This window comes from Babylonia areolata, chromosome 21 (genome assembly GCF_041734735.1).
Source record: "Babylonia areolata isolate BAREFJ2019XMU chromosome 21, ASM4173473v1, whole genome shotgun sequence".
Classification (NCBI taxonomy): domain Eukaryota; kingdom Metazoa; phylum Mollusca; class Gastropoda; order Neogastropoda; family Buccinidae; genus Babylonia; species Babylonia areolata.
Genome location: NC_134896.1, coordinates 55100036 through 55115035, shown reverse-complemented (window position 1 = coordinate 55115035; position 15000 = coordinate 55100036). Strand labels below are relative to the sequence as shown.

The 15000-nt window shown below is 42.9% G+C and overlaps 1 protein-coding gene across 3 annotated transcripts in view; it reads right to left on the bottom strand.

The window, feature by feature from the left end:
- LOC143295841 (mitogen-activated protein kinase kinase kinase kinase 5-like) overlaps window positions 1-15000 on the bottom strand; it is a 75142-nt gene that overhangs the window by 58188 nt on the left and 1954 nt on the right. For 2 of the 3 annotated variants that reach the window (XM_076607487.1, XM_076607488.1), the window contains exons 2-4: window positions 11390-11447; window positions 5983-6073; window positions 810-874 (exon numbers count right to left, since the gene is read on the bottom strand). In XM_076607487.1, the coding sequence (XP_076463602.1) occupies window positions 810-874; window positions 5983-6073; window positions 11390-11447 (214 nt within the window). Of the gene's footprint in view, window positions 1-809; window positions 875-1919; window positions 1941-5982; window positions 6074-11389; window positions 11448-15000 lie in introns of those variants that run through there. The other variant, XM_076607489.1, reaches the window with a different exon arrangement.

The following is a 15000-nucleotide window of genomic DNA, read 5'->3' as shown; positions in this document are numbered from 1 at the left end:
ATGTTCTTGTTTCCATAACCCACCGAACGCTGACATAGTTTACAGGATCTTTAACGTGCGTATTTGATCTTCTGCTTGCGTATACACATGAAGGGGGTTCAAGCACTAGCAGGTCTGCACATATGTTGACCTGGGAGATCGTAAAAATCTCTACCCTTTACCCACCAGGTGCCGTCACCATGATTCGAACCTGGGACCCTCAGATTGACAGTCCAACGCTTTAACCACTCGGCTATTGCGCCCGTCTGTACTACCATCATGCACTGAATCATGCACAGAGGGGAAGACAAAAAAAAAAAGTTTCAGTTTCAGTTTCAGTAGCTTAAGGAGGCGTCACTGCGTTCGGACAAATCCATATACGCTACACCACATCTGCCAAGCAGATGCCTGACCAGCAGCATAACCAAACGCGCTTAGTCAGGCTTTGAGAGAGAAAAAAAATATATATATATATAAAATAAAATAAAATAAAAAGAAATAAGTAAATAAATAAGTGAAGATAACACTGCAGAATGGCTGCCAATATAGCGAGATAAAGACAGTGATGTATGAAAAAAAAAATCTACAACTACATGTACATGAGTGAATGTGAGCACTGAAGCCCATGAACGGAAAAGAAGAAGAGGAGGAGAAGGAGGAGCAGAATAAGAAGATGAAGAGGAGGAGGAGGAGATGTAGAAGGAGGAGGAGGAGTAAAGGAGATAGAGGAAGAAGACGGAGAGGAATCAGACAAGAAGAAGAAAAGAAGAAGAAAAGCAGCAGTATGGGTCAGTTAAGATGTGAGCAGTCACGTCACCAGCCTGGCTCACCATGGTAGATGTCCTGCATGGACCCCCCTCCACAGTACTCCATGGCAATCCACAACTTCTCTCGTCTGTAACAACATCCATTACCAAAATCCATAACATCTCTTGTCTGTTGTAACATCAATACCACAATCCACAACTTCTCTCGTCTGTAACAACATCAATACCACAATCCATAACATTTCTTGTCTGTAACATCTTCTTCTTCTTCTTCTGCGTTCGTGGGCTTCAACTCCCACGTTCACTCGTATGCACACGAGTGGGCTTTAACGTGTATGACCGTTTTTACCCCGCCATGTAGGCAGCCATACTCCATTTTCGGGGGTGTGCATGCTGGGTATGTTCTTGTTTCCATAACCCACCAAACGCTGACATGGATTACAGGATCTTTAACGTGCGTATTTGATCTTCTGCTTGCATACACACACAAAGGGGGTTCAGGCACTAGCAGGTCTGCACATATGTTGACCTGGGAGATCGGAAAAATCTCCACCCTTCACCCACCAGGCGCCGTCACCGTGATTCGAACCTGGGACCCTCAGATTGACAGTCCAACGCTTTAACCACTCGGCTATTGCGCCCGTCGTCTGTAACATCAATACCACAATCCACAACTTCTCTCTGTCTGTAGCAACATCAATACCACAATCCACAATTTCTCTCGTCTGTAACAATAACATCAATACCACAATCCACAACTTCTCTCGTCTGTAACAACAACATCAATACCACAATCCACAACTTCTCTGATCTGAAACAAAAACATCAATACCACAATCCACAATTTCTCTCGTCTGTAACAACAACATCAATACCACAATCCACAACTTCTCTCGTCTGTAACAACAACATCAATACCACAATCCACAACTTCTCTCGTCTGTAACAACATCAATACCACAATCCACAATTTCTCTCGTCTGTAACAACAACATCACTATTACAATCCACAATTTCTCTAGTCTGAAACAACAACATCAATACCACAATCCACAACTTCTCTCGTCTGTAACAACAACATCAATACCACAATCCACAACTTCTCTCGTCTGTAACAACAACATCAATACCACAATCCACAACTTCTCTCGTCTGTAACAACAACATCAATACCACAATCCACAACTTCGTCATTGTTCTCTCTGGGTAAGAAGACGACGACAATGAAGACGCTATGGAGATCCATCTTCGCATGACGCAGCTGAGCTCCGTGCTTCCTTTCACAATCGACACGTCCTGGTTAGCCAACACCAGCCCTGGGAGACGATCAGATACGGACACCTGCAGTGTCCACCGGGGAAATGAGAGGAAACGGTGTCAAGGACATCCACACCAAGGCCAAGAGGAAGAGACGGAAGTGACTGTGAGGTCGCAGCCTTCCCACTGCTGTGTCAGCCAAACACTGACTGGGGGGGAGGGTGGGGGGGTGGGGGGTGGGGGGCAGGGCTGCAGGATGGTAGTTTTTTTTCCAGCATGAACGATTGTTTGAAATGACACTGTACATGTCTTGACCTCCCACAGGGTGTGTTGTGTTGTGTTGTGTTGTGTTGTGTTGTGTTGTGTTGTGTTGTGTTGTGTTGTGTTGTGTTGTGTTGTGTTGTGTTGTGTTGTGTTGTGTTGTGTTGTGTTGTGTTGTGTTGTGTTGTGTTGTGTTGTGTTGTGTTGTGTTGTGTTGTGTTGTGTTGTGTTGTGTTGTGTTGTGTTGTGTTGTGCTGTGCTGTGCTGTGCTGTGCTGTGCTGTGCTGTGCTGTGCTGTGCTGTGCTGTGCTGTGCTGTGCTGTGTTGTGTTTGTGTTGTTGTGTGGTGTGTGTTGCATTTGTTTTGTTGTGTTGTGTTGTGTTGTGTGGTGTGGTGTGTGTTGTGTTTGTTGTGTTGTGTTTGTGTTGTTGTGCTGTGCTGTGCTGTGTTGTGTTGTGGTGTGGTGTGTGTTGCATTTGTTGTGTTGTGTGGTGTGGTGTGGTGTGGTGTGGTGTGTTGTGTTGTGTTGTGTTGTGTTGTGTTGTGATGTGTTGTGTTGTGTTGTGTTGTGTTGCGCTGTGTTGCAATGCTTTGCATCACATTACTGAGTTGTACTGTATTGTACCATATTGTATTGTATTGCACTGTATCGTATCGTTCTGTCACAGCATATTTTTCTGTGTGAAATTCAGGCTGCTCTCCCCAGGGAGATCATCTTGCGGCAGTGAGAGTGCCACACTTATAAAAAAAAAAAAAAAAAAAAAAATTGTAATACTTTTTTCTGTTGCAAGTGTTTTTGGGTGTTTTTTTTTAACAAAGTGGATTTTTCTACAGAATTTTTGCAAGGGACAACCTATTTGATGCCGTGGGCTCTTTTACGTGCGTCAAGTACATGCTCTACATGGGCCCTCGGTTTATCGTCTCGACTGAATGACTAGCATCCAGACCACCACTCAAAGTCTAGCGGAGAAGGAGAAAACACAGGCGAGTGTGGCATCGGAACCAGCGCGCTCAGATTCTCTCACTTCCTGGGTGAACGCGTCACCTCTTGGCCAACACAACACTTCAATTAAAAACAAGAGAGGCAAGGCCTTCAAGACTCACTTGTGATAAATTAAGTCCCCTAGCATTAATCACAGAGTAATTTCCCTTTTTTACTATCTGCACCAAAAACGTTTGCAAAATAAATAAAACTTCCATGCTTAGCAAAAGAAGTTCCTGTTTGAACAGAAAATGATAATAATGACTGCTCTTGTTGTTGTGTCAGAATATCAGATCAAAGTGCCAAGTTTAGAGAATACAAAAAATATAAATATAACAGTAAATGCAGTTTGCATATAATTAGGCTTCATTCTATATTTTTTTGTGCCCATCCCAGAGGTGCAATATTGTTTTAAACAAAATGACTGGAAAGAACTGAATTTTTCCTATTTTTATGCCTAATTTGGTGTCAACTGACAAAGTATTTGCAGAGAAAATGTCAATGTTAAAGTTTACCACGGACACACGGACACACAGACACACACACACAGACAACCGAACACCGGGTTAAAACATAGACTCACTTTGTTTACACAAGTGAGTCAAAAAGATCAACTTGTCGCCACCAATTTCCACTTGACTCCCTGAGTCAGGAGACAGCCAAGAGAAGTAAGTACCAGCAGTGCGGTGACCAGTCATCGGAGGTAATCACTACATAAACCATGTGGAGTGATGGCCGAGAGGCAACGCGTCCGTCTAGAAAGCGGGAAAATTTGAGCGCGCTGGTTCGAATCACGGCTCAGCCGCCGATATTTTCTCCCCCTCCACTAGACCTTGAGTGGTGGTCTGGACGCTAGTCATTCGGATGAGACGATAAACCGAGGTCCCGCGTGCAGCATGCACTTAGCGCACGTAAAAGAACCCACGGCAACAAAAGGGTTGTTTTTGGCAAAATTCTGTAGAAAAATCCGCTTCGATAGGAAAAACAAATAAAACTGCACGCAGGAAAAAATACAAAAAAAAATTGGGTGGCACTGTAGTGTAGCGATGCGCTCTCCCCTGGGGACAGCAGCCTGAATTTCACACAGAGAAATCTGTTGTGATAAAAAGAAATACAAATAAACAGCATGAACTACAGGATTCAGAGAAAAACCTAGGGTGGAAGTGTTCAGGCCAAAATGGAAGGAAGGAAGGAAGTAAGTGTGATCAGCAACGACAGCTGAGTCACTCTTTCACTGCCAGGCAGACATTTGCTCACCCGGCACACCAAGTGGAAAGAGCATTTCCCACTTGTTTCTCCAGGTCCGGTTATCGCAGACAATCGCTGGGGGGGGTGAAAGTTCGTACCCTGCCCCCCAATCTCCCGCAACAAGCAGTCTGACTAAAACAGTCTGTGATAATATAATAACCTCTTCAGTAAGATAGACTGGTCCACAGTACGATCATGACAGAAAAAAAAATTGTTGCATTTTCGTTTTATTTATAAGCCTTTCATCAATTTTTTTTTTTTTTAACTGATCATTTTCAAGTCTAATCAGGGTTATTTTATTTTTCTCCGTCAAAACCTTTCCCTTTCAGATCTAAAGACTGTGGACGATACAACATTCACGCTACAACAGTACAAGAATAATTTTTCACATCCAAAGATACAAACAGTTGACTCGTTGCACTGATCAACACAAAAGTCTGACCATGCTCATCACATTCCAACAAGAACACCCATTCACAGCAACCATGCCAAACACAGCAATGGTCATATACCCCACATTAAGCTTTGCCCAGTGATGCCGACTGCATATAACAGAAAACAAAGGGAAGTTAAACAAGAAATGGCAAACACATCCTATGTGAGTGGGGCACCTTGCTTGGGGCAACTGTCAAAGTAGTGTACAAAGTTCTCCTTACCTGAGGTAACTGTCAAAGTAGCACACAATGTTCTCCTTACCTGAGGTAACTGTCAAAGTAGTGTACAAAGTTCTCCTTACCTGAGGTAACTGTCAAAGTAGCGTACAAAGTTCTCCTTACCTGAGGTAACTGTCAAAGTAGTGTACAATGTTCTCCTTACCTGAGGTAACTGTTAAAGTAGCATACAATGTTCTCCTTACCTGAGGTAACTGTCAAAGTAGTGTACAATGTTCTCCTTACCTGAGGTAACTATCAAAGTAGTGCACAATGTTATCCTTACCTGAGGTAACTATCAAAAGTAGTGTAAAAAGTTCTCCTCACCTGAGGTAACTGTCAAAGTAGCGTACAATGTTCTCCTTACCTGAGGTAACTGTCAAAGTAGCGCACAATGTTCTCCTTACCTGAGGTAACTGTCAAAGTAGTGTACAAAGTTCTCCTTACCTGAGGTAACTGTCAAAGTAGTGTACAATGTTCTACTTACCTGAGGTAACTGTCAAAGTAGCACACAATGTTCTCCTTACCGAAGGTAACTGTCAAAGTAGTGTAAAAAGTTCTCCTTACCCGAGGTAACTGTCAAAGTAGTGTACAATGTTCTACTTACCTGAGGTAACTGTCAAAGTAGCGTACAATATTCTCCTTACCGAAGGTAACTGTCAAAGTAGTGTAAAAAGTTCTCCTTACCCGAGGTAACTGTCAAAGTAGTGTACAATGTTCTCCTTACTTGAGGTAACTGTCAAAGTAGTGTACAATGTTCTCCTTAACTGTCAAAGTAGCGTACAAAGTTCTCCTTACCTGAGGTAACTGTCAAAGTAGCGTACAATGTTCTCCTTACCTGAGGTAACTGTCAAAGTAGCGTACAATGTTCTCATGCCTGCAGTCCTTCATCATCAGTATCTCCTGCTGGATGATGGCAAAGTCATCACCTGCAACACAAAACACCAAGGCCTGGCTCACTCTCTCTCTCTGCCCCCCCCCCCACCCCCTTTCCCCTCTCTCTCTCCCTCTCTCCTTTTCTTCCCCCCCCCCCCCCCCCCTCTTTCTTCAGAGCTCTCCCCTTCTCTCTTTGTGTGTGTGTGTGTGTGTGTGTGTGTGTGTGTGTGTGTGTGTGTGTGTGTGAATAGAATAGAATAGAATAGAATACTTTTTATTGTCATAAAACCTTAAAGTTTATAAGACACAATGAAACATAAATGTGTGTGTGTGTGTGTGTGCGTGTGTGTGTTCTATATGTTTCGTTTTCCTGTGTATTTCATTAACACCATGCCTGTGCTTGTGAGTATGTGCATGTGCGTTCGTGAGTGAGTGCATGTGTGTGTGTGCGTGTGTGTGTGCGTGTGTCTGTCTGTTTGTGTGTCTGTGTGTGTTTCTGTATGTATACATGCATTTCTCTTTATTTCCTCGTTCTATGTACGGCACCTTAAATGGTGCACACGCACCCACAGAGACGAAAGGGTACATGAATCAAACAAGCCTGTTCAGATGTACATGTCCTCAATCCACACTGCAAAACTCAACCACCACCACACACCTATGTGATTAAAGGTCGACTGAAAGGGGACTGAGAGAGAGAGAGAGAAAGGGGGAGGGAAAAAGAAGAGTATTTGTGTTAGCTCTGCTTGGCTGCACAGCTCAAGGACTTCCTTTCCTCCTGTGACAGTGAGTGGGAAGAAGAAGGGACTGAATTCATTCATATGGAAATAATAGCGCAAACACAAAGACGCTATATATATAGAAGCTGTACTGTTAGCAGCGTACATGTTCAGTGGGACCACCACCACCACCACCGCCACCACCAAACAGGATGATACATAACTCTTCTTCTTCTTCTGCATTCGTGGGCTTCAACTCCCACGTTCACTCGTATATACATGAGTGGGCTTTTTACGTGTATGACCGTTTTTACCCCGCCATGTAGGCAGCCATACTCCGCTTTCGGGGGTGTGCATGCTGGGTATGTTCTTGTTTCCATAACCCACCAAACGCTGACATGGATTACAGGATCTTTAACCTGCGTATTTGATCTTATGCTTGCGTATACACACGAAGGGGGTTCAGGCACTAGCAGGTCTGCACATATGTTGACCTGGGAGATCATAAAAAAATCTCCACCCTTTACCCACCAGGCGCTGTCACCATGATTTGAACCCGGGACCCTCAGATCGAAAGTCCAACGCTTTAACCATTCGGCTATGGGGCCTGTCGATACATGACTCATACCATGCACATTCCCCTTGGGTGCATCACAGGTGGTCCCCACCTTACCTGGCCTGTTTTGGGCTTCCGTCATCCAGTCTCTATCAGCTGCTGACTTCGACGGGCGCAGTAGCTGAATGGTTAAAGCGTTGGACTTTCAATCTGAGGGTCCCGGGTTCGAATCACGGTGACGGCGCACTCGTTGTTGTACAGCATACTGAGCCTGGATTTATTTTTTTTAAAATTTTTTTTTTTTGGGGGGGGGGGGGGGTTGGGGGGGAATTATGCTTTATTATGTTTATATCAAATTATAAGAATTATTCTTTACTATTACTAGTGTGTGTGTGTGTGTGTGTGTGTGTGTGTGTGTGTGTGTGGTCACATTTTGGTGTGTGTATCTGTATGTAACATAGATATAATGTTTTATGTTAACAAAAGCGTTTTTGTAAAGCACCTAGAGCAGATTTCTGGATAGTGTGCTGTATAACTATCCATTATTATTATTATTATTATTATTCATTACTCATAATAATATCATTATTACCATTATTACTATCATCATCATCATCACCATCATCATCATCATCATCATGATGGGGTGGGGCAGTCCACTTCACTGAACCGCCACTGTCCGTCAGTGTCACTGACCCCGCTCACAGGGGTCAGGAAGTGTGGCCAGCTCAGTGTGCTCACTGTGTGGCAGCAGTCACTCACACCAGTTGGTGTGACTTAGGGGGGGTCAAACTTGGTTACCGTGCAGGGCACTGCACTGTCCCGAGTTGACGCCACACAGGATTCACCGACTTACTCACCCTCTCCATTTTACATTCTACACTCTGCACTGTCTTGAGTTGATGCCACACAGGATTCACCGACTTACTCACCCTCTCCATTTTACATTCTACACTCTGCACTGTCTTGAGTTGATGCCACACAGGATTCACCGACGTACTCACCCTCTTCATTTTACATTTTGCACTGTCTTGAGTTGATGCCACACAGGATTCACCGACGTACTCACCCTCTTCATTTTACATTTTGCACTGTCTTGAGTTGATGCCACACAGGATTCACCGACATACTCACCCTCTCCATTTTACATTCTACACTCTGCACTGTCTTGAGTTGATGCCACACAGGATTCACCGACATACTCACCCTCTTCATTTTACATTTTGCACTGTCTTGAGTTGATGCCACACAGGATTCACCGACATACTCACCCTCTCCATTTTACATTCTACACTCTGCACTGTCTTGAGTTGATGCCACACAGGATTCACCGACGTACTCACCCTCTTCATTTTACATTCTACACTCTGCACTGTCTTGAGTTGATGCCACACAGGATTCACCGACGTACTCACCCTCTTCATTTTACATTCTACACTCTGCACTGTCTTGAGTTGATGCCACACAGGATTCACCGACATACTCACCCTCTCCATTTTACATTCTACACTCTGCACTGTCTTGAGTTGATGCCACACAGGATTCACCGACTTACTCACCCTCTCCATTTTACATTCTACACTCTGCACTGTCTTGAGTTGATGCCACACAGGATTCACCGACGTACTCACCCTCTCCATTTTACATTTTGCACTGTCTTGAGTTGATGCCACACAGGATTCACCGACATACTCACCCTCTCCATTTTACATTCTACACTCTGCACTGTCTTGAGTTGACGCCACACAGGATTCACCGACATACTCACCCTCTCCATTTTACATTCTACACTCTGCACTGTCTTGAGTTGATGCCACACAGGATTCACCGACATACTCACCCTCTCCATTTTACATTCTACACTCTGCACTGTCTTGAGTTGATGCCACACAGGATTCACCGACGTACTCACCCTCTTCATTTTACATTTTGCACTGTCTTGAGTTGATGCCACACAGGATTCACCGACGTACTCACCCTCTCATTTTACATTTTGCACTGTCTTGAGTTGATGCCACACAGGATTCACCGACGTACTCACCCTCTCATTTTACATTCTACACTCTGCACTGTCTTGAGTTGATGCCACACAGGATTCACCGACATACTCACCCTCTCCATTTTACATTCTACACTCTGCACTGTCTTGAGTTGATGCCACACAGGATTCACCGACATACTCACCCTCTCCATTTTACATTCTACACTCTGCACTGTCTTGAGTTGATGCCACACAGGATTCACCGACGTACTCACCCTCTCCATTTTACATTTTGCACTGTCTTGAGTTGATGCCACACAGGATTCACCGACATACTCACCCTCTCCATTTTACATTCTACACTCTGCACTGTCTTGAGTTGATGCCACACAGGATTCACCGACATACTCACCCTCTCCATTTTACATTCTACACTCTGCACTGTCTTGAGTTGATGCCACACAGGATTCACCGACTTACTCATCCTCTCCATTTTACATTCTACACTCTGCACTGTCTTGAGTTGATGCCACACAGGATTCACCGACGTACTCACCCTCTCCATTTTACATTCTACACTCTGCACTGTCTTGAGTTGATGCCACACAGGATTCACCGACGTACTCACCCTCTCAATTTTACATTCTACACTCTGCACTGTCTTGAGTTGATGCCACACAGGATTCACCGACGTACTCACCCTCTCCATTTTACATTCTACACTCTGCACTGTCTTGAGTTGATGCCACACAGGATTCACCGACATACTCACCCTCTCCATTTTACATTCTACACTTTGCACTGTCTTGAGTTGATGCCACACAGGATTCACCGACATACTCACCCTCTCCATTTTACATTCTACACTCTGCACTGTCTTGAGTTCATGCCACACAGGATTCACCGACATACTCACCCTCTCCATTTTACATTCTACACTCTGCACTGTCTTGAGTTGATGCCACACAGGATTCACCGACATACTCACCCTCTCCATTTTACATTTTGCACTGTCTTGAGTTGATGCCACACAGGATTCACCGACATACTCACCCTCTCCATTTTACATTCTACACTCTGCACTGTCTTGAGTTGATGCCACACAGGATTCACCGACATACTCACCCTCTCCATTTTACATTTTGCACTGTCTTGAGTTGATGCCACACAGGATTCACCGACATACTCACCCTCTCCATTTTACATTCTACACTCTGCACTGTCTTGAGTTGATGCCACACAGGATTCACCGACGTACTCACCCTCTCCATTTTACATTTTGTACTGTCTTGAGTTGATGCCACACAGGATTCACCGACATACTCATCCTCTCCATTTTACATTCTACACTCTGCACTGTCTCGAGTTGATGCCACACAGGATTCACCGACATACTCATCCTCTTCATTTTACATTTTGTACTCTGCACTGTCTTGAGTTGATGCCACACAGGATTCACCGACTTACTCACCCTCTCCATTTTACATTCTGTACTCTGCACTGTCTTGAGTTGATGCCACACAGGATTCACCGACTTACTCATCCTCTCCATTTTACATTTTGCACTGTCTTGAGTTGATGCCACACAGGATTCACCGACTTATTCACCCTCTCCATTTTACATTTTGTACTCTGCACTGTCTTGAGTTGATGCCACACAGGATTCACCGACGTACTCACCCTCTCCATTTTACATTCTACACTCTGCACTGTCTTGAGTTGATGCCACACAGGATTCACCGACTTACTCACCCTCTCCATTTTACATTTTGTACTCGATCTTTTCCACATTCTGTTCTCTCTCTCTCTTCTCTCTCTCTTCATGAGATGATAGATGAGATCCCATTGCAGCATCCACTTAGACAGAGCGTGTAAAGGAACCTACATGAACAAAAGGGTTTGTCTTCTGTATGGCTGTGAGGAAAATCCACTTTGATAGTTAAACAATTCACACACTTGTGGATCAAAAGAATAAAGAAAAAATTATATGGGTTGTGCTGTGGTGACACCGCTCTCCCTGGGGAGAGCAGCCCAAACTTCACGCTGAGAAATCTGCTATGACCAAAAAAACATAATTATGCAGTAAATACCTGTCCATAGACTGTTCCATTACCTGGTTCTACTTTGATGACTTTAAACGCTGCCAGCTCGCCGGAGTTCAGGTTGCGGGCCTGAAACAGACAGTTTTGTTTGTTTGAAAAATAGAAAAGAGAAAGAAAATGAAAACACACACACACACACACACACAAAAGGGGGGGGGGGGAGGAAGAGAGGGGCCATTGGGTATGGGGGGTCGTGGGGGGAGGGGGTTAAAGAGAGAGAGAGAGAGAGAGAGAGAGAGAGAGAGAGAGAGAGAGAGAGAGAGAGGAAATCTAAAAGACGTGTTCCTTTTGCACTTCAAGAGTTTCAGTAGCTCAGAAAATGCAAACATTAAACTTGACATTACCCTGAATACACACACACACACACAGAGAGAGAGAGAGAGAGAGAGAGAGAGAGAGAGAGAGAGAGAGAGAGAGAGAGAGAGTGAGAGCCACATTAATTGATTGGCACACTCATGTACATGTATACACACACACACAGTGACACACACACAGGGCCTGGGGACAACCCAGACTATTATATCATATGATTCACCTTGATAGCTGATTGTCAACACAACATGAATGGATATATATATATATATATACATCTATCTAGAGCATGTGTGTGTGTGTGTGTGTGTGTGTGTGTGTGTGTGTGTGTGTGTGTGTGTGTGTGTGTAGTCACATTTTGGTGTGTGTATGTAACATAGATATGATGTTTTATGTTAACAAAAGCGTTTTTGTAAAGCACCTAGAGCAGATTTCTGGATAATGTGCCATATAAGTATCCATTATTATTATTATCTATGCAGCAGTCTTGAATACATACTCAAAGATGTATACACACAAGACATACACATGTGTGTACCAGCAATTTGCGCAGGTTTGTCAGCAGCTAACCTAGTAATTATCTCCCTGAGTTTCAAAACAAAGCAAAAGCCAGCTTTGCTGAAAATCTATCATTTGACAGGCTGAGGACCAAAGCATGTCATTATAAAATTCAATTTATTGTAAAAAAAAAATTAAAATATTGCACTGAGTTGCTGACACCCTATTTCTGAGGAACCAACTCTACCCAGGTCTGCCTTAGACCCAAGGAACCTGAAGTCAATTTCTGCTCACACACAGTGCACACACACACACACACACACACACACACACACACACACACACGCACCCACACAGAGGCTGTATGGCAGGAATAAATGTTATGCTCTTTTTTTATTTTTTGCTTTTATTTTTTATCCTTTGGTCGTTGTTAATTTTACTTCCTGCTCAAGATACTTATTCAGACGGTGACAAGCCACACTAAACCTGAGCTTATCCATTTACAGCAGAATGATTAAACTACGCCATCAACATGCACCCTTAGACATGACACACACACACACACACACGCACACACATGCACACACACACAGAGATACAGACACACACAAACACACTTTTTATGCTGTCTTAGAACTGTCTTTAACTGAACTTTACAACTTCTAATAGCTGTCTCATCATTTACCTTCTAGTTAATCAACTTTGTTTACACCATCCGTTTTCAGAGCATGCTCTTTACAGAGTGTCTGTTTTCAGAGCACGCTATTTACAGAGTGTCTGTTTTCAGAGCATGCTATTTACAGAGTGCCTGTTTTCAGAGCACGCTATTTACAGAGTGTCTGTTTTCAGAGCATGCTCTTTACAGAGTGTCTGTTTTCAGAGCATGCTCTTTACAGAGTGTCTGTTTTCAGAGCACGCTATTTACAGAGTGTCTGTTTTCAGAGCACGCTATTTACAGAGTGTCTGTTTTCAGAGCATGCTCTTTACAGAATGTGTTTTCAGAGCATGCTCTTTACAGAGTGGCTGTTTTCAGAGCATGCTCTTTACAGAGTGTCTGTTTTCAGAGCATGCTCTTTACAGAATGTCTGTTTTCAGAGCATGCTCTTTACAGAGTGTCTGTTTTCAGAGCATGCTATTTACAGAGTGTCTGTTTTCAGAGCATGCTCTTTACAGAGTGTCTGTTTTCAGAGCACGCTATTTACAGAGTGTCTGTTTTCAGAGCATGCTATTTACAGAGTGTCTGTTTTCAGAGCATGCTCTTTACAGAATGTGTTTTCAGAGCATGCTCTTTACAGAATGTGTTTTCAGAGCATGCTCTTTACAGTGTCTGTTTTCAGAGCATGCTCTTTACAGAGTGTCAAAATCACTGAGCAAGATGGAGAATCCATCTGAAATTCTGTTGTCAAAGGCATGGCTGTTTGGCGTTCATCTTTATTGTTCCCTGATTCTTTCTTGTTCTTATTCTGGGTTTCACGCAGCAAGAAAGATGACTGCCAATCTGATTGATTTGGAGTCAATCAAAAAAATTCTTGTTAAACCTTAATCACAGCTGAACAATGATTGAATGAACCTTTTTTTCAATTAACTGTATGAATCACATAATATGTGTTACTACTTTATTTTCTTTCTTTTTTTCCTGCCCCGTCACCTCCACTATTTCAGCGGCATTGCTCCCACGCCACTCATTACGAGTCCCCCAAACACAGCCACACCCAGGTTCGTTTGTCACACTCCCCAACGTCGACAGTCCGCAGCGCACCATTGATGTTAGGTTGCCAGGAGGCCACACACAAGAGGAGACCCTGCACTGCTGCTGAGTCACTTCAGTGGTGTTCAGTGGTGCCTGCTCTGATTTAATGTACTTAGGACACCACCTGCGAAGCCCCTACCACTTTTTAGTTCTTAGCATCATGGGTTGCTGTGAGGTTATCTAATATTCTCCTGTGTGTGTGTATGTATATATATATATATATATATATATATATATATATATATACATGCACTGATTTGATATATATATATATGCACTGATTTTTATTTCAGCTCAGCTCACCACTGATTTCACCAAACATAAACTGACAAAGCATATGAAACACTTTCTACAGCATTCCTTAGCTTGAAATGATTATTAATAATTAATAATATATATACTTTGTGAAAATGAAAAATAAATATTTTAACAGACAGTAAGGAAACTAAACAAATATGAACTTCAGCCTCTTGTTTTACTTGTTAATGATTTTTTTGGTTTTGTTTTCACACTGAAAGAGACTACACTTAAATGTACCATTTATACATGTATATATATCATTATATATTGAACCTCGATAAGCTGATTCAAAGAGAGTCTTTTTCAATCCTTAAATATCACTCCAAGTTACTTCAATATTCATTCAATTCTGTAACTTAAAAAAGTACCACCATTTCTGTTTTAGTTTCAAGGAAATATCAAAGCATGCAGACTGCGTTAAGGCTTAATAATAATAATAATAATAATAATAATGGATACTTATATAGCACACTATCCAGAAATCTGCTCTAGGTGCTTTACAAAAACGCTTTTGTTAACATAAAACATCATATCTATGTTACATACACACACCAAAATGTGACTACACACACACACACACACACGCACACACACACACACACACACACACACACGCTGCATACATACATTTTAACATACATGTGTATCTAACAGCTACCCTAACACATACGCGCACATAGGCAGGCACAAACTTACATAAACACACGCACACACAATACACATTCATATACATGCATGTAGTTATGTACACATACATATGTA